This window comes from Ostrea edulis, chromosome 3, assembly GCF_947568905.1.
Source record: "Ostrea edulis chromosome 3, xbOstEdul1.1, whole genome shotgun sequence".
NCBI lineage: Eukaryota > Metazoa > Mollusca > Bivalvia > Ostreida > Ostreidae > Ostrea > Ostrea edulis.
In genome coordinates this window covers 93,844,005-93,863,665 of record NC_079166.1, presented here as the reverse complement: position 1 = coordinate 93,863,665, position 19,661 = coordinate 93,844,005, and the positions used below count along the sequence as shown (strand labels likewise).

Here is a 19,661-nt window from a genome sequence, read left to right as displayed (position 1 = left end):
TATGTTAAATTGTTTACAAACCTGACACGTGCACATGCAGTGCCCCTTGTTCGTATTTTTCTGAACTGATGACCATCGAGATCATTGCACATCGGAGTTTACGAGCAGGAATTACTGACAGGATGGCAATAATTCATGAATGGACATTTTCTGCTGGTTTGACGGGCCATGGAGCAGTGAGGTTTCTTAATTAAGAGTGTCACGCCTACTGTGACACGGGACATCCGTTTTTAAGATCATCTCCGAAGACCCGTGACATTCACATCTGATGCCGAGCGTTTGGTGACGGAATTGTCAATACCTGTTTAAACGACTTACATGTAGGCCTGTCTTGGCCGGGATTCGAACCCCGGCCTTCCGCTTCTACACCGCCACGAATACGGGTTTATGGTTTAGTGTGCTTGCACTCAACTGTAATGTATGAAGTCAGAAGGGTGTTTCAATGAACTTGTGTCCAAAAGATACACTAGGTGTAATGATGTGTAACTAAGCAGTATTCATACACATTGATTGTTACGGTCCCGTGGGATATATCATCAGTACCCTTTGTTTGTCGTAATAGGCGACTAAATGGGGTGGTTCTTCGGATAAGACCACAAAAACGAGACCCCGTGTCACAGCAGGTGTGGCACGATAAAGACCCCTCCCTGCTCAAAGGTCGTAAGCGCCGATCATAGGCCTAAATTTTGCAGCCCTTCACCGACAATGGTGACGTCTCCGTATGAGTGAACTATTCTCAAGAGGGACGTTAAACAATATCCAATCAACCATATCAATCATTGATTGTTACGGACGAATACGTAATTTTCGGATTGATAGGCGCTTAATTACGGCCTTTGAGCAGGGATGGGTTTTTATCTTGCCACACTTGCTGTGGCACGGGACCTCGGTTTTTGCGGTGTCATCCGAAGGACCGCTCCATAGTTACCTCTTACAGCAAATTCTCGCTGGCGTGTTTCACAATGTTCAGTCAGTGTTCTACGATAAAAGCCTTGCGTCAGATATAGTAGACAGGGTCGAGAATTGGAGAGAGAGAGAGAGAGAGAGAGAGAGAGAGAGAGAGAGAGACTTAGACTTTGATTATGCCGATCGAGAATTTTTTACTCATATTTTAGACGCCACCAGCTGCAGATGAAGTACCACAAATTTAGACTTATGTTCAGCGCTCAGGGCCGTAACAGCGGTGTTCTTTATCGCGCCAACGCCTGCCGCGACACGGGACCTTCATTGCTAAGTTCATATCCAAAAGACCCGTGATTCTCACTTCTACCTGCCGAGCCTTTGACGATGGGGCAATTACTTTTTATGTTTTACGTCTAACGGGGCTCTAACTCACAACTTCCCGGTTACGCGGCGAACGCTCTGCCACTGAGCTACTGCGAGGGGTTGATAGATAGAGAGTGATAGTTAAAGAGAAAGAGAGACTCGACGCATAGTACCATTAAAACCAATGAGAAACCACACACGAATAGATAAAGGAGAATTGTATTTAAATACACGTATGTGAATATTGTAACTAAACGTCTTTCTATTTCCGCACACAGCATTCAGAACTTTGTCATGCCAATGTCTTTAGTCGGGGCTTCCACTGTCAACGAGAGCTGCGGCTTCTTCCTATACTCAGGCCTACAAAACATACAAATTTATATAGTGAATTAAAGTTCTGAAAGTACTGAAAGCCGGGGTCCAATGTCATGTGTACTCAGGCCTACAAAACATACAAATTTATATATAGTGAAATTAAAGTTAGTTATGTCATGTGTACTAAGGCCTACAAAACATACAAATTTATATAGTGAATCATGTCATGTGTAGAGAGTGTGATATTCCCTAGGCCTACAAAACATACAAATTTATATATAGTGAAATTAAAGTTAGTTATGTCATGTGTACTCAGGCCTACAAAACATACAAATTTTAATAGTGAAAAAATGAATCATGATATTTCCTGTCGCTTTACGAAAAATAATTGAAAATTCAATATATACATTGTAGTACATTTTATTGATAAACTCAAAAAGATCGGACAAAAGACGTAGCCTATGTGTGTTTTAGTACCTTGGTTTTAAAAAAGCACCGCTATAGTATAACATTGTGTTTCGTAGTGTGTGACAAAGGCTTCCATGGATCTATATACATAATCGGCTTCGTAAAATAAACTTCTTGTTTTAATTTTACGTTGATTACTCAGCAGTAGGACGTATTCGTTATATGGATTCTTGGTAAGGTATATATATGGACTCGCATTCCCTGTCGCCTAACAGCTCGGGAAAATATAAACTTTGACAGGGAACGGCTCAGAAGAATATAAACTTTGACAGGGAATGGGAGTCCACATACCCTGCCAAGAATCCAAATAGCTAATAATATACGCGGGCAGTCTGCGCTTTAGTCCTCAGTGTTCAATCACCCTACCAAAATTGCTCTGTTAAACATCACTCTGATTTTACGCACAAGTACTCTGAAGCTGATATTAAAAAGATGATGGAACTCCTCATTGAAAATATCTACACAATCTTTGGTGATCTGAGCATCCAGCAACGAACGGTCAACAAGATGTGCTTACCCAAAGACAATCACAACTCTGGTGTTTCCGTGGGTCCGTGTTTGCCCTACTCTCTATTCTGTATTCTTTGTGGTCTTTATGAGAGTGATCACTGTTCGATGTCTTCACTTTTTTCATTTTTGAAGTAGGTATAGTATGCGGGTTTTGTCCCCCCCCCCCCCCCCCCCTCTTATGATAGAAGATTTAATATAAGAGGTTTAAACTGCAGTGTAGACCAGTTTACATGATAATACGAGTCGCAGACAACTTTAGTAAAAGTTTCCTCACCTGTCTACCCGGTAAATCGGGTTTAGATCTCACTCTAGTGTTGTGCCCCTTGGAAATTATTTATTTTTTTTATTCTTTATTTATTTATTGATTCTTTTTTTTTTTTTTTTTTTTTTGCTATCGACATGGAAGCACACGAAGATTTTGTCATCTTAATGTGCGTTCCTTCATCGCTTCATGCATTTGCACCAGAGAAGACGAGGAAAGCCACTGAAGATCCATCCTCATTGTGGAATTTTAAGTATGAATTTGGACGGTATTATTAATGAAGATACTTGAGATGTAAAGTAAAGTCGTTACCGAAGCTTACTAGATCAGCCAAATTCCAGACCTCTGATTGGCCAGAGAAAACCCTAAACGCTTTGCTATACATAATAGAAACACGCTTTATTCTAACGCGTGATACACACATTGCACGCGCTTGACAGCCACTCCGTGCGCGTTTCTAACGACAGCGACTACTAGCGAAAATTTCGAGTCAACTTCGTATCACATTTAGAAGACTTGACGATAATTATTTCTTGTATTGAAAGATTATGAATTCACACTGACAGCGACCAGTTTTCTTCTCCGTTTTCTTCTCCGCTTTTCTTTTGATGATCTTATAAGAATAGCCATATAATTCTCAAATGAAGGATGGTGTACCCCACTATACATTGCATTAACAAACGTAAACTGTCCGCGCGTATTGATTATTTATATATTTATTATTTATACATCATTCCGCGACTATTATCTACTGTTCTATCAGTTGTATCATTCAGAAACGGATGTTCATGAATTCTAATTAGGAAACGGGTGTTCAGGAATTCTAATTAAGAAAGGAGTGTTCAGGAATTCTAATTAATTAAGGGGTTTCCTTACGTTCCGAACTGTATGCCGTCCTCGATCGTTTCCGGTAGATTTTCATCCAGTGTCTCCGGTAATTTGAGGGACAAGACGCCCGCCAGGACGGAGGCGCCACCAAATATAACTAAAGGCACCGCTTGGCCAAACTTTCCACCAATCATCACACCCTGTCACGTAAAGGCAAGTTTTAGTCATGAATCATGTATATATTCATATCGATATGATGCATCAACCATTAGCATATTCATAGATAATTTTCATACCTGCTATTTCAAGGAAGAGTAAAATTATTTCATGAAAGAAAATCTATATTCGTGTTTCTTTTGAAGAATATCTTTATAGAGCAAACAGAACTCCGTGAGAAGATAGATGACGTTTTGGGTATAATCATATCATTTTGATTTCGTTATATACAAAGCACCCACATAATATCATCTATATATATACTATATCTATGAGTTGCCGTCAATAATGGCTGGTATAATAGTTCATTCATTACCGAATCCGCAACGTAAGGTGCCAGTATACCACCAATGCGCGCGCAACAGGAACTGGCTCCCATTCCGGCATTCCGGACAACTGTGGGATACAATTCAGCTGAGAAGACGTAGATTACAGCAAATGCAGCGGCGGATCCAAGTTTCCCAATCATCGCCAACGTTGTTGTTAACCATTGTAGATCTAAATAAAAACATAATAAAGCACGGTGTCCCTTTGGAACAACACCGCAGTGACGTATTTTGATTTGAAGCTACTTGTGTTTGAGAGAAACAATCGAAATTATGGGATGTAGTTATATTTATTTATTTTTCCACCTTTTCCTCCAAAGCTGATTGTGAATATTGTGCAGAGACAAGCGATTCCCCCCAGCAACATGGCTGAACAGTGGCACTTCTTTCGTCCCCATCGGTCTAACAAAAGCAGACACAGCGCGTAGGCCGGAAATTCAACCACACCGGAAATCAGGAAGTTGACGTAAAAATCCCCGCCAAGGTTACCCGTGTTGAGAGACAACCCATAATACGTCATACTAACCACCATCCTGCAAACAGATGTATGTTTTTCACTTTCATTTTCCCATTGGGGATTTTCTTTATAAAAAGATTATTGGTTTTGGAAGAAAGTATGGTCTGAGCATTTCATCAATCTGTGAAAAGGCAGACATTTTTTCAAGAAGCACTATGGCTAACACCTTTAGAATTGAATGAGAAATATCCCCGTGAGATAAGAGTTAAGTTGACATGCACTTTGATGATTTTTTGTCGAAAGCTTACAATGTATATACACGTATAACATTTTCCTTATACAGAGTTTACATTGTACTTTTTAACCCGCTATTAAGGTGTAGTTTCCCGTTGAGTTCGTTCTAAATACACTACATTTAACTGTCGTGTTTCGCTGTGTATAATCTTATACACGTGTTTACTTAACAACATCGGGATGTATAAACTCTATGATGAGGTCAAATGTCCTAACACACCGCGCTGATCCGCCACCCCGATTAGTCCCGACATGTCAAACAAAATTCTAATGCTCGGTACTTCTCATTCCTGATAGTAGCACTGAGTCCTGGGGACTGATCGAGAGACTGCTATTTTGAGCATCTTGAAAACAGTCGGGATCGAAGTCCATTTTTCCAAAGTTATTACGTCAGCGATAACTGATCATAGTGAATCTAGATGTCCAAAAGATCACCACGGTTTTCAGCTGAGAGATTGAAAACATGACATTCTTTCAAAACCACCTTACGACGATAACACCAAGAGTTTTGTCCCTAGCTGTCACATGACCAAATCATGTTGTTCATGAAACGTTTGTCTAAACAGTCGCCTTTAAGAAACAGTCACCAAGATAAGACAGGCTAGCCTCCTTCCGTCCCTACCCCCTGTGTAATTAGGATCGACCAACATCATTCTGCCAGGTCATTAGTTGGGTTTTACACCTGTAGGTTGACCACCATCTTTATACGAAATATGCAAAAGTAGCCATCATTCTAAACTCACGATACCCGGTTTATGTACTCCTGTCATCTGTGATCCGTCTCAATTGGATTAGTGGTGTGAGCAGTAAAAGTATATCACTGGAGCATTAAATAAAATTAGTTTGTATCTCCAAGGGTTTTACATGTAGCAGTCCTTAAAGTACTCGTTCTAGACTCGTGTGTACTATGTGTTATACAATTAATCGTGTGGTCTAACCTTAGAGTCGTGAATAAACTGCATCGGGATACATTTTCTGTAAACGATTCACGCTGATACATCGATGTCCAAAAGTTAGGGGTTTAAAAGAATTCTATAGAGCAAACATTTTAAAAGTAAATACAGGTCAATAGGTCATTCAGAGTGGATCACGAACGGCGCTGATAATTCTTAAACTACCCTTGTTTTTAAATAAGCCCTGGAAAACTTACGAAGACACAAGCGAACACAAACCAGTTAAAAAAGATGATAAGGGTACGGATTAGTAGAACCCTCGATGTAAACAGATTCCATAAAGCTGCAGTTTCCGGTACATCTGTGACGTCATCATCGAAAAGTTTCTCCGGAAGTTGGACCCCATTGACTTTGGCCGCCTTTCGTAGCACCTCTTCTGCTTCCTCAGTTCGTCCTTTACTTAGTAGCCATCTCGGAGATTCCGGTAAAATGCTGATTTACTCAAATTAACGAAAATAATGAATTATTTATTCAATCTCAAAAACTTATTACCAGTACTACCATAAACACTTTGGAGGCAATACTATTCTTTTGAGTTAATGGCATCCAATATCAAAAGACACTGAAGGTTTTCCATCAAAATATGATAAAGCCCAACATTCTTACAATCATTCTGTATTTTCACATAAGCACCAACCAAGAACATTTAACTTAATGTAAGAAAATATTAAATCTCAACTTGAAAATCTTATTAACTTACCACCAGAATGCGATGAAAATTACTGTCGGAATTGATAGAGATAGCTCAATCCAGAACCAATCTCTCAGGCCATAAGCCACGCCAGCCAGAAGGACGAGCCCGACGGCAAAGAAAATCTCATTGACGACACCAGCGAACAACCGCTTACTAGGCCCCACCAACTCCACGCCTGAGGATAACGTCAGATTCAATTCATTTAACGAAAATACACCTTATGAAATAACGTCAGATTCATTTAACGAAAATACTCCTTATAAAATAACGTCAGATTCAATTCATTTAACGAAAATACACCTTATAAAATAACGTCAGATTCAATTCATGTAACGAAAATACTTCTTATATAATAACGTCAGATTCAATTCATGTAACGAAAATCCTCCTTATAAAATAACGTCAGATTCATTTAACGAAAATACACCTTATAAAATAACGTCAGATTCAATTCATTTAACGAAAATACTTCTTATAAATTAACGTCAGATTCATTTAACGAAAATACTCCTTATAAAATAACGTCAGATTCAATACATTTAACGAAAATAATCCTTATAAAATAACATCAGATTTAATTTAAATACTCCTTATGAAATAATTTCAGATTCACTTCATTTAATGAAAATACACCTTATAAAATAACGTCAGAATCAATTTATTTAACGAAAATACTCGTAAAATAACGTCAGATTCAATTCATTTAACGAAAATAATCCTTATAAAATAACGTCAGATTCATTTAACGAAAATACACCTTATAAAATAACGTCAGATTCAATTCATTTAACGAAAATACTCCTTATAAAATAACGTCAGATTCACTTCATTTAACGAAAATACACCTTATAAAATAACGTCAGAATCAATTTATTTAACGAAAATACTCGTAAAATAAAGTGAGATTCAATTCATTTAACGAAAATACTCCTTATAAAATAACGTCAGATTCATTTAATGAAAATACTCCTTATAAAATAACGTCAGATTCAATTCATGTAACGAAAATACTCCTGATAAAATAACGTCAGATTCAATTCATTTAACGAAAATACTCCTTATAAAATAACGTCAGATTCATTTAACGAAAATACACCTTATAAAATAACGTCAGATTCAATTCATGTAACGAAAATACTCCTGATAAAATAACGTCAGATTCAATTCATGTAACGAAAATACTCCTTATAAAATAACGTCAGATTCATTTAACGAAAATACACCTTATAAAATAACGTCAGATTCAATTCATTTAACGAAAATACTCCTTATAAAATACCGTCAGATTTAATTCATTTAACGAAAATACACTTTATAAAATAACGTCAGATTCATTTAACGAAAATACACCTTATAAAATAACGTCAGATTCATTTAACGAAAATGTTCCTTATAAAATAACATCAGATTTAATTCATTAAACGAAAATACTCCTTACAAAATAACGTCAGATTTAATTCATTTAACGAAAATACACCTTATAGAATAACGTCAGATTCAATTCATTAAACGAAAATACTTCTTATAAAATAACGTCAGATTCAATTCATTTAACGAAAATACTCCTTATAAAATAACGTCAGATGCAATTCATTTAACGAAAATACTTCTTATAAAATAACGTCAGATTCATTTAACGAAAATGTTCCTTACAAAATAACGTCAGATTTAATTCATTAAACGAAAATACTCCTTACAAAATAACGTCAGATGCAATTCATTAAACGAAAATACTCCTTACAAAATAACGTCAGATGCAATTCATTAAACGAAAATACTCCTTACAAAATAACGTCAGATGCAATTCATTTAACGAAAATACTTCTTATAAAATAACGTCAGATTCACTTCATCTAACGAAAATACTCCTTATAAAATAACGTTAGATTCATTTAATGAAAATACACCTTATAAAATAACGTCAGATTCACTTCATCTAACGAAAATACTCCTTATAAAATAACGTTAGATTCATTTAATGAAAATACACCTTATAAAATAACGTCAGATTCACTTCATCTAACAAAAATACTCCTTATAAAATAACGTCAGATGCAATTCATTTAACGAAAATACTCCTTACAAAATAACGTCAGATGCAATTCATTTAACGAAAATACTCCTTATAAAATGATTATATTCGATTTCGTATCAGGAATATTGCTGTTATTTGATTAAGAGGTTGAATTAAATGCATTTTTCGTCTTTGTTCAATGGGATGGAGTAACAGAGTTGACATGAAGCTATTCAGTTCAAGAAGCATGGAGCATATTCCACCATACAAACATTACTAACCTAAACCCAATAACAATCAAAGAAGCATAAAACATTATTTCTAACATAACAATCAAAGAAGCATAAAACATTAATTCTAACTTAACAATCGAAGAAGCATAAAACATTAATTCTAACATAACAATCAAAGAAGCATAAAACATTAATTCTAACTTAACAATCAAAGAAGCATAAAACATTAATTCTAACATAACAATCAAAGAAGCATAAAACATTAATTCTAACATAACAATCAAAGAAGCATAAAAATTAATTCTAACATATTAACAATCAAAGAAGCATAAACATATCCCACAGTGCATCACCCCAATTTTTAGCTCTGTTTGAATGAAAAAACATACATACAGTTTAACAGACTATGAATAGCCAGGAAAAAAGCATACCACCTCTGCTATATCCAGGAGTCCCTGTTTGTCCAACTCTCTATTTTGTATTGCTTATAGGAGTTATGAGATTGATCACTGTTTGTTATCTTCACATTTTATACATACAGTTTAACAGACTATCTAGCTAAAATAATGTAGCCCTATCCGATTTTTTCTCTCTTTATTTTGACGTTTTCGGGATAGGGCTACAATTCCATAGGATCTCCGTAATGGCGCAAACTAATTTTATGAATAACCGATAATAAACTCCGTGTATTAGTCCCAAATGTTGTTTATACCAAAAGAAGTACCAAATTTGTGCTCGGGCATGTCTAATAAAGGTGTTTTTCATTAAACATCATGTACAGCATGTAAAAGTCTTCGTCTGCTTCGCCATGTTTGTTATCGAGAGATCTCGTAGGTCGATCTACTGAAAAACTTAAACATTGACAATCAGCGCGAAAATGTAGTTACTCGAGCCACTCCGACAAAGAAAGGAAAAGTATATGGTTGCAGAAATAATTTACACTCTGCTGGTCCTTTTTTTTAACTTGGTATTAAATCTAAACCTTTTCAGTATCGACGAAATAGCTTTCTCCTCCATACTCGTCCATTGATGTAAATACTACTTTATATGGCATATGCAAATAACTTGACAATCGGAAGTTGAAACTTCGGTTATCAAACATGGCGCACAAATATTAATCGAGAAATTGGAATATATCGATATTTGTTGAAAACGGTAGAATAGAGCGTCACAAATTGTAAGTTGCAGGTTGTAAATTTATAATTTGACTAAGAAACATAGAATATCATTTTATTTAAGTAAAGAAAGTCAGCAAATGTTTAGAATAATCGAAAATGTTGCGGGAGTGAATCACTCCCGCATTTGCACCATTACGGAGATCCTAAGGAGTTGTAGCCCTCTCCCAAAAAAATTCGGAGAGGGCTACATCATTGCAGCTACAGACTATCGTTTGAAAGCGTCTATTGAAAGCAAGCTGAAATAAAGAGTACAAATTTGGTTTTAGTTGATACCTATCACAAATCCCGTCATGAAGACCCCAGATGTCGATGCACCCACACATATTCTGATCAGCACGAACGCAATATAATTCGGGGCCCATGCCAGACCGATAGAGGAGGCCATCATTAGAATAACGGATAGACTAAGAGTCTTCTTCCGACCAATGCTTCAAAATAAAAAGAGAATTTTTAATGATGCTCCACCGCACATGCAATAAAATATTTTTCTAAAATATTTTAGCTCACGTGAGAAAAAATCTTAAGTGAGCTTTTCTGGGAATCTGTTATCCGACGTCTGTCTGTCTGTTCGTAACATTGACACATTTTTTTCTTCTTTTCGAGAACCAAAAAGTCAGTTTCAACCAAACTCTCAGGTAGAGTATGTTCAAATAATAACCCCGCGGTGGGTACACAATAGGGGACCGGAAATTTATATGGCACTATAGGAGGAATGTTTATATGACATTATTAAAGGAATGTTTATATGGAACCACAGGAGGAACTTTTATCTAGCACTATTGAAGGATTATTTTATGAAGATTTTCTCAAGATCAGCAGTTCCTTCCTTTGTCGTCATTATGCAAGCATCCTTGGGTACTGCAGATTCAAATTTTTTTTTCAAATCATGGACCTAGGGTTGGGGGTAGGGATGGGATGGGGCTCCACTAATTAGATGTATTGACATTTAGTGCATATTCAGATTTGACTAATCTTAGCATAAACAAGGAATCGCAGTTTTGAATGAGAATGTACAGGTTGAAAAAATATTTTCAAGAGTTCCAGGGTCACATATTCAGTCGTATCACTATACAGACACACTGAATTCAGGTTTTTCATGGATCCTGGGTTTCAATTTGGTATCAATAACATTGAAGAAGATATTATTTGTATGCTTTACACATACACACTTTATAGTAAGTTTGGCATCACCCTGGGGTCAGAACCCCTACTCCGTGGATCATGAAATTTACAATTTCGGTAGAGGCCTTCCTTCTCTACATCACTATCCGTTCATTTTTCCTCACTGACATACAATTATAGAGAGGGGTTTTGACAATTAGTCATTTTTGGCAGTGTGTACCCCACCCCTAATGCCACAGATATCCAGAAGTCCTGGAATTGACCATGTGTGTCCCTCTTGTCTTAAAGATACTTCATACCAAATTTCATTAGAATTTAAATGGCAGTAATCAAGTTCAAAATGTACAATTATTTGTACTTGTAACGGGAACTACTATCGCTGATTTATATTTTGTTGGTTTCGTGGCTGAATCAATGTGACACATTATCTGTCGTGTCAGCCCTATCATCATTTTGATAGCAAGCGTGATTATGAAATGCATATGTGAGGGGAAAAACACCAACATGAACTCACGCATCGGACAGCATCCCGAGCCCGAGGGCACCAACTAGAACTCCAACAAAGAACATGGACTTGGCCAGCGACGTTTTATAGCGATCGTCACACACCAGGTCGATCTGTTGTAAAAAAAAAAAAAAAAAAAAAAAAAAAAAAAAAAAAAATGAATGTCAGCGATTCATATTGGAGGTTTTTTTTCCATTCATATTCATTCTTAATAATGTTTATACAGAATGGAACCCAAATAAATTTACAAAATTGAATTTCTTCTGACTGCTCAGTAAATCGTCTGTAACAGTGAATCCGTTACATTGCATAACGCTTTATTGCCAAGGTCTTACAACAAAAGTTGGCAATATATCGAGGGAGCACTGTATTTATATTTAGGATTAATTTTAAAGGGGCACACAAGGATAACAAACACACATAAAGTAAACTACAGAGCGGGGAAGAAATCCAAAACACAGACATTCTACATAAAATGAAATATAGTATAGGGACAACTAACTTGTATATAGACATGATAGACAGGGAATATGTACAATCGTGTATATCCTTGTGAGGACATGATAGACAGGGAATGTATACAATCGTGTATATCCTTGTGAGGACATGATAGACAGGGAATGTGTACAATCGTGTATATCCTTGTGAGGACATGATAGACAGGGAATGTATACAATCGTGTATATCCTTGTGAGGACATGATAGACAGGGAATGTATACAATCGTGTATATCCTTGTGAGGACATGATAGACAGGGAATGTGTACAATCGTGTATATCCTTGTGAGGACATGATAGACAGGGAATGTGTACAATCGTGTATATCCTTGTGAGGACATGATAGACAGGGAATGTGTACAATCGTGTATATCCTTGTGAGGACATGATAGACAGGGAATGTGTACAATCGTGTATATCCTTGTGAGGACATGATAGACAGGGAATGTGTACAATCGTGTATATCCTTGTGAGGACATGATAGACAGGGAATGTATACAATCGTGTATATCCTTGTGAGGACATGATAGACAGGGAATGTGTACAATCGTGTATATCCTTGTGAGGACATGATAGACAGGGAATGTGTACAATCGTGTATATCCTTGTGAGGACATGATAGACAGGGAATGTGTACAATCGTGTATATCCTTGTGAGGACATGATAGACAGGGAATGTGTACAATCGTGTATATCCTTGTGAGGACATGATAGACAGGGAATGTGTACAATCGTGTATATCCTTGTGAGGACATGATAGACAGGGAATATGTACAATCGTGTATATCCTTGTGAGGACATGATAGACAGGGAATGTGTACAATCGTGTATATCCTTGTGAGGACATGATAGACAGGGAATATGTACAATCGTGTATATCCTTGTGAGGACATGATAGACAGGGAATGTGTACAATCGTGTATATCCTTGTGAGGACATGATAGACAGGGAATGTGTACAATCGTGTATATCCTTGTGAGGACATGATAGACAGGGAATGTATACAATCGTGTATATCCTTGTGAGGACATGATAGACAGGGAATGTGTACAATCGTGTATATCCTTGTGAGGACATGATAGACAGGGAATGTGTACAATCGTGTATATCCTTGTGAGGACATGATAGACAGGGAATGTGTACAATCGTGTATATCCTTGTGAGGACATGATAGACAGGGAATGTGTACAATCGTGTATATCCTTGTGAGGACATGATAGACAGGGAATGTGTACAATCGTGTATATCCTTGTGAGGACATGATAGACAGGGAATATGTACAATCGTGTATATCCTTGTGAGGACATGATAGACAGGGAATGTGTACAATCGTGTATATCCTTGTGAGGACATGATAGACAGGGAATGTATACAATCGTGTATATCCTTGTGAGGACATGATAGACAGGGAATGTATACAATCGTGTATATCCTTGTGAGGACATGATAGACAGGGAATGTGTACAATCGTGTATATCCTTGTGAGGACATGATAGACAGGGAATGTGTACAATCGTGTATATCCTTGTGAGGACATGATAGACAGGGAATATGTACAATCGTGTATATCCTTGTGAGGACATGATAGACAGGGAATGTATACAATCGTGTATATCCTTGTGAGGACATGATAGACAGGGAATATGTACAATCGTGTATATCCTTGTGAGGACATGATAGACAGGGAATGTATACAATCGTGTATATCCTTGTGAGGACATGATAGACAGGGAATGTATACAATCGTGTATATCCTTGTGAGGACATGATAGACAGGGAATGTATACAATCGTGTATATCCTTGTGAGGACATGATAGACAGGGAATGTGTACAATCGTGTATATCCTTGTGAGCACATTGTTCCTTATAACAAACTGATCATAAAGATATTCTGCACAGACAATTTACTATGTTGCTTTTTGTTTCATTTTGGCATTAGCCATATCAGTTTATTTTTAACATGATAGAGTGTAGAAAAGTTATCATTACCAAAGCATTTAATTAACTTAAAGATGTCCTTCACACCACGTTTATACAAATCACGTAGACAATTTACAAATGCGTTAGATAAAACTCCAAGATATTTAAAAGACAATGAATGTTCGATTTATGAAGCTTTAACTTTCTTTTAAAAGAGACCAACCTTTGTATTCTTTAAAATAACTGTTAAACGATATTTATCACAGAAGGCAAATAATTTGTATTTGTTGAAGAGCTCTTTGGCTAAATGACAACAGTACAAAATCATCAGTATGTACATGTACTATACAGCTTAAAGGTGTTCTATTTAGAGATACCTGTCCATCCTCTCTGTTAAACATACTGGGAAGTTCATTTATAAGTATATTAAACAGAATTGAACTAAGATCATCTCCCTGTCTAATTCCTAGTTTAGATTAAACATTTGGTCAAATTATCATCAATTTGAATATACAAACTGTTGGAAGTATACATACCTTTAAGGAAATTATAAGAAGATCCGCTTTTATCAATTTGAAAAATGGGTGCCATATTTCTTGTTTTTTGTATCAAATCATTGAGCAGATGTTATAAATTACATATACATGTATACTTCGTTACAGATTTGTTTTATTTTGCAGTATAACCATCATACATTATTTCTTCGTACCTGATTCAATTAGATATATGATAGACAGAATTTCCTCTGTTGTTCTTTTTTGCAAATTGATCATTGTTTCTGCCATACTTCTGCTACTTAGAAGTTTCAATATCTTATATAACAATACTGGCGTAACAGGAGACAATATTGGGGAAGAAATGAGTTCTCTGTTTTACTCTAGGAAAATATAAAAGTGCAACGTTTAATGACTCCCAGGATCCAGTTGCGCACAAGTTAGTTAAGTTTAACTGACAGTTAACTTCAAGTTAACGCTATATAAATGTCTAAGTTAATGGAAAGTCAACTGTCATTTAAAGTTAAGTAACCTTCGTGCAACTAGGTCCTGATGGGTAGAAAGTTCAAAATTGTACTATATGCCCTTATTACTTTTGTCAATTACGATTTATTCCCATAGCTTTGAAAATATTTTCTTGCTTTTCTTCTATTCTACCAGAGGGAAAAGTTAGTGCTTATAATTATTCTAAATGAGGAGATAAAATGATACTTTACTACGCCGTTAATTAATAGAAAATATAGTCCCCTATAATCCCTGATCCCAAATGAGGACAAAGTAGTGCGTCTCATCAAGGAAGGAACTACCTCTACATCAACTGAAGAAAATGCCTGCACGTATTATGTATGTATAATCTAACTCGTCTGGATGCAGTTATGTTTGTGCATGTTACCTGTTTAGCGAATGTTGACTCGTAGATCTCATCGCTGTACACCCATTTTGAACACTTCGTTTTGTGTCTAGAAGCATTCCGATTCGTGCGTGTGTTATTCTCGTAGTCATAGTAACTACATCTGTCGTATAACAGTGTATCATCGTCAGGATCCTTATCCGGGATATACAGGTCCACCTGAGATTGGTGAAATTTACTTTGAATGGCGTATGTGTCGTTTTCATAGGAAGGTATTGCACATCTGAAGATTAAAATACAAGATCTAGTAAGATATGAAAATATATAAATACTGTATACTACATAGCCCGGGTGTTACGTGCAGAGGAAGATTTATCTACATGTAAAATAACAAATTCACAGTACCATTCCAATTTTATGTAGTAGATATTTATTCAGCTGAATGAAATAGATAATTAACAGTAATCGATCACATAAATCCTGTAAGGAATACAAAATTGAGAGCAGGGTAAATATGGACCTCTGAAACACTAGAGATTGAGAGCAGGGTAAATATGGACCTCTGAAACACCAGAGGTGGGATCGGGTGTCTAGAGCGGACTAACAATTGGTATGAAACGGGTTTTTTGGTTTTTTTTTAATACGAGATCTTGATATCCCTTTGTCCGTCTTGACAAAGAATCAATGTCTATCCTCTCTCTATACAGAGCCCATCGTCTGGTAAAATCTTCGACAAAATTCATGATGAAGGTGATTGGAGCTACCTGAATGTCGGACCTTTTAAAACGAGTGATTCCATTTATCATTTTCAACTTTATTTGCAATACCAGATATTTACAACTGGATTATAGGTGAAAGAACAAGAACATCTTCAATGATAGTTTGAAGATGGTCTATAGCTAGGCTCTATAAAGGCGTGTAATTAAGACATTTGAATACAATTAGCAGATGTATATCTGAAGATGGTACAGGGTGTAGATTTGAACTTGAAATACCATGAAACACAAATACTGCTTATATCGACGGCACCTATTCCTTTGTTGATAAATTTCAGTTTAAGGAACTGATTCGGAAGAATTTTTATCCGTAGTCCACGGTGGATTAATTTACCATTAAACGGGTATATCTTTTTTTTCTACTTCGTTTCAATTTTTTAACAAATCGAAGATTTGTTTGGTTATATAAACATCATCAAAGATTATCTCTTAATTTATTAAGTGATAAAACCTTATCTGTCTTTTAAACATGGCCTCCTTAAAGTAAGCAATTTTTGAAAATGGACACAGTAATGAATTAGTGCCGTTTCAGACAAATAGGTCAAAGACGACAATTCATACAGTGGAATTTTCCACTGGTACTCTGAACATTATAAAAACAATTAATCAATCAATTTCGCAAGGAATAGTCTTATCAAATGCTTTAACCTTTGTATTTGCTTAAAGGTGAAATTTTAATTATGAATATAGCAAGTATTTATATTAATTTGAATATAGCACCTTCTATCATGATGGATAATTATACAGGGGAGTATCATCTAAGAAATCTAAAAACAAATACTGACCGATGATCGGGTACGCCGAGTAGAAAAACGGAAATAACCATAAACACTCCGCAGCTGATCCCCGGAAGGCACACGGCCAGAAAATAGAGAATTTTCTGGTACCTCCCAAACTCACCCAACTTAATCAGAATTTCGTCAAAGTTCATCTCCTGGCTTCTGTATTTATCGCTCCAAGGTAAGCATGGAGGATTGAGGGGACTCTCGGGCGACAGTCAATCTTATCACGGACGGTGTTTGCAAAATGATTTTGAATCCCCTGGCTGAAATACTGTTTATCGGCAAATTTTTGGGATGTTATGTCTTGCCCTCTCTATCTAAAGTGGGTATCCTTTTCACGGCGTTATTTTAGAGTTCGTGTGTACAGCGTGATAACGTTTAGGAAAACTTTTTGACAGGTTACATGTACATATGAATTGTAAAGACCACGTATGATTAATATTTAGAGCGACTTAGAAAAGTAATCACACTGTGATAATGAACGATAAGTTATCACTCTACACACACAGAATACTTAGGATGATATGATTATAATGAGTTTGATTTAGGATATGGAGGATTTTGTTTGTAAGGTGGGGTGCTTTTGGTAGTTTTGTTAGGTTTTTTTATTGTCTTACCTCTCCATTGTACTAGACCTTTACAGACAAGGTCTCTTTTTATCATGCATCATAGATAGATTGATCAAAGCGTCAGAGAGAGGAAGGAATGTTCTGAAGCAGGAGGGTCAGCGGAATGTTTTATTCTAGACACATATTAAACGCTTGTGGTAGTCTGCTGGTTGTCTGCGCAATCAGGAGGCCCGGGGTTCAAGTCTGAATCCTGCCACCACTTCAAATCTAAAAGGTTTAACACCACCACATTAAATTTAACACATTAACACCACCACATGAAATCTAACATTAACACCACCACATGAAATCTAACATTAACACCACCACATGAAATCTAACACATTAACACCACTACATGAAATCTAACACATTAACACCACCACATTAAATCTAACACATTAACACCACCACATTAAATCTAACACATTAACACCACTACATGAAATCTAACACATTAACACCACTACATGAAATCTAACACATTAACACCACCACATGAAATCTAACACATTAACACCACCACATGAAATCTAACATTAACACCACCACATGAAATCTAACATTAACACCACCACATGAAATCTAACATTAACACCACCACATGAAATCTAACACATTAACACCACTACATGAAATCTAACATTAACACCACCACATGAAATCTAACACATTAACACCACCACATGAAATCTAACACATTAATACCACCACATGAAATCTAACACATTAACACCACCACATGAAATCTAACACATTAACACCACTACATGAAATCTAACACATTAACACCACCACATGAAATCTAACACATTAACACCACCACATGAAATCTAACACATTAACACCACCACATGAGATCTAACACATTAACACCACCACATGAAATCTAACACATTAACACCACTACATGAAATCTAAGACGTAAACGTCACCGCTGTTCCTTCGCCCAGCACCAGGCATTACAGATTAAAAGTGAAGATAACGAACAGTGGTCAATCTCATAACTCCTATAAGCAATACACAATAAGAGAGTTGGGCAAACACGGACACCCGGATATACCAGAGGTGATAGTAGTGAAAGTCAGTTGTCTTTAGAATCAGGGTGTCATGACAGAGTAGGCGTTGATACGATAAAGAACCCTCACTGTTAGACCATTGAACTGTTAGACCATTGAACTGTTAGGCCATTCAACTGCTAGGTCATTTAAATACTAAGTTATTGAACTGGTACATCATTGGTCATTGCATTCATAGGTCACTGAACGCAATGCAGACTTTGCGACACTTCACTTACCGCTGACGACTTCTAGATATGAATGAAAGTTATCGTCCCGTTCAACAACATACCACTAGACCGGACAATGCAAATATTGACAGTAAGCTACGTGGTACTAACAATTTATTTGTTCCCCTCGTGTTCGCAATTGGAACATTTGTTATTGACATTTGGAATATTAGAAATAAGAAACATTCTTATTGGTATCCCAAAGAGGGCAAGCGAAAACTGTATCTTTTGGACAAATTATTGATTTAGGTCCCATACACTGCCCTCTGGAAAGTAGATTTCTGCAGCTGCAGTGGTTGCCAGCATCATTGTTGATTGACTTTGTGGTGTCAGTATACTTTCGTTTTAGATATTCTAAGTATACATGTATTTACTACTCTACCTGTCCCTATATATACACTCACTATGTCTGTCCGAGGTCTGGTGTGTGTAGTTGTGTGATAGTATGAATAAATACATATAGAAATTTATATTAATACTAGTGCTTTACTGATTGCATACGAGTTTTACTAACTTCTGCATGATATTTATGAATAATAAAATGAGGTTATAAACGAGCCACGTCTTAGTCACACTGTCCTGTTCCCATAGTAATAGGAAAACAGAACAAGGCTGTCACGAGTGGGTAAACAGCAGTCCGGAGCGGAACAGTCCGGAGCGGAACCTCCTGGAGCTTTCGCTTGTATTATGATTGATTGTATATTGCTTAAATACAAGGTTTGAAGCTGTATGGTCCGAATTACATTTTTTTTTTCATCTCGTAAAAACGCTATTAAATCATCGCACGTATGTAGTTATGAGGCT

General features: G+C 36.4%; 1 protein-coding gene across 2 annotated transcripts; it reads right to left on the bottom strand.

Annotated features, from left to right (window-relative positions):
* Positions 1–1,469: 1,469 nt before the first annotated feature.
* On the bottom strand, positions 1,470–17,797 carry LOC125677111 (organic cation transporter protein-like). Of its 2 annotated transcripts, none has more exons than XM_048915087.2 (10): positions 17,579–17,797; positions 15,446–15,686; positions 11,651–11,754; positions 10,288–10,442; positions 6,596–6,764; positions 6,115–6,327; positions 4,498–4,724; positions 4,182–4,363; positions 3,698–3,849; positions 1,470–1,626 (listed from the first exon to the last, which is right to left on the bottom strand). In XM_048915087.2, exons 1-10 carry the CDS (start codon positions 17,584–17,586, stop codon positions 1,548–1,550), a joined length of 1,530 nt encoding a protein of 509 aa, XP_048771044.2. In that variant the 5' UTR covers positions 17,587–17,797; the 3' UTR covers positions 1,470–1,547. The 2 variants fall into 2 exon arrangements, with proteins under 2 accessions (XP_048771044.2, XP_048771043.2); XM_048915086.2 differs by lacking the exon at positions 17,579–17,797 and adding an exon at positions 16,965–17,303.
* Positions 17,798–19,661: the final 1,864 nt, after the last annotated feature.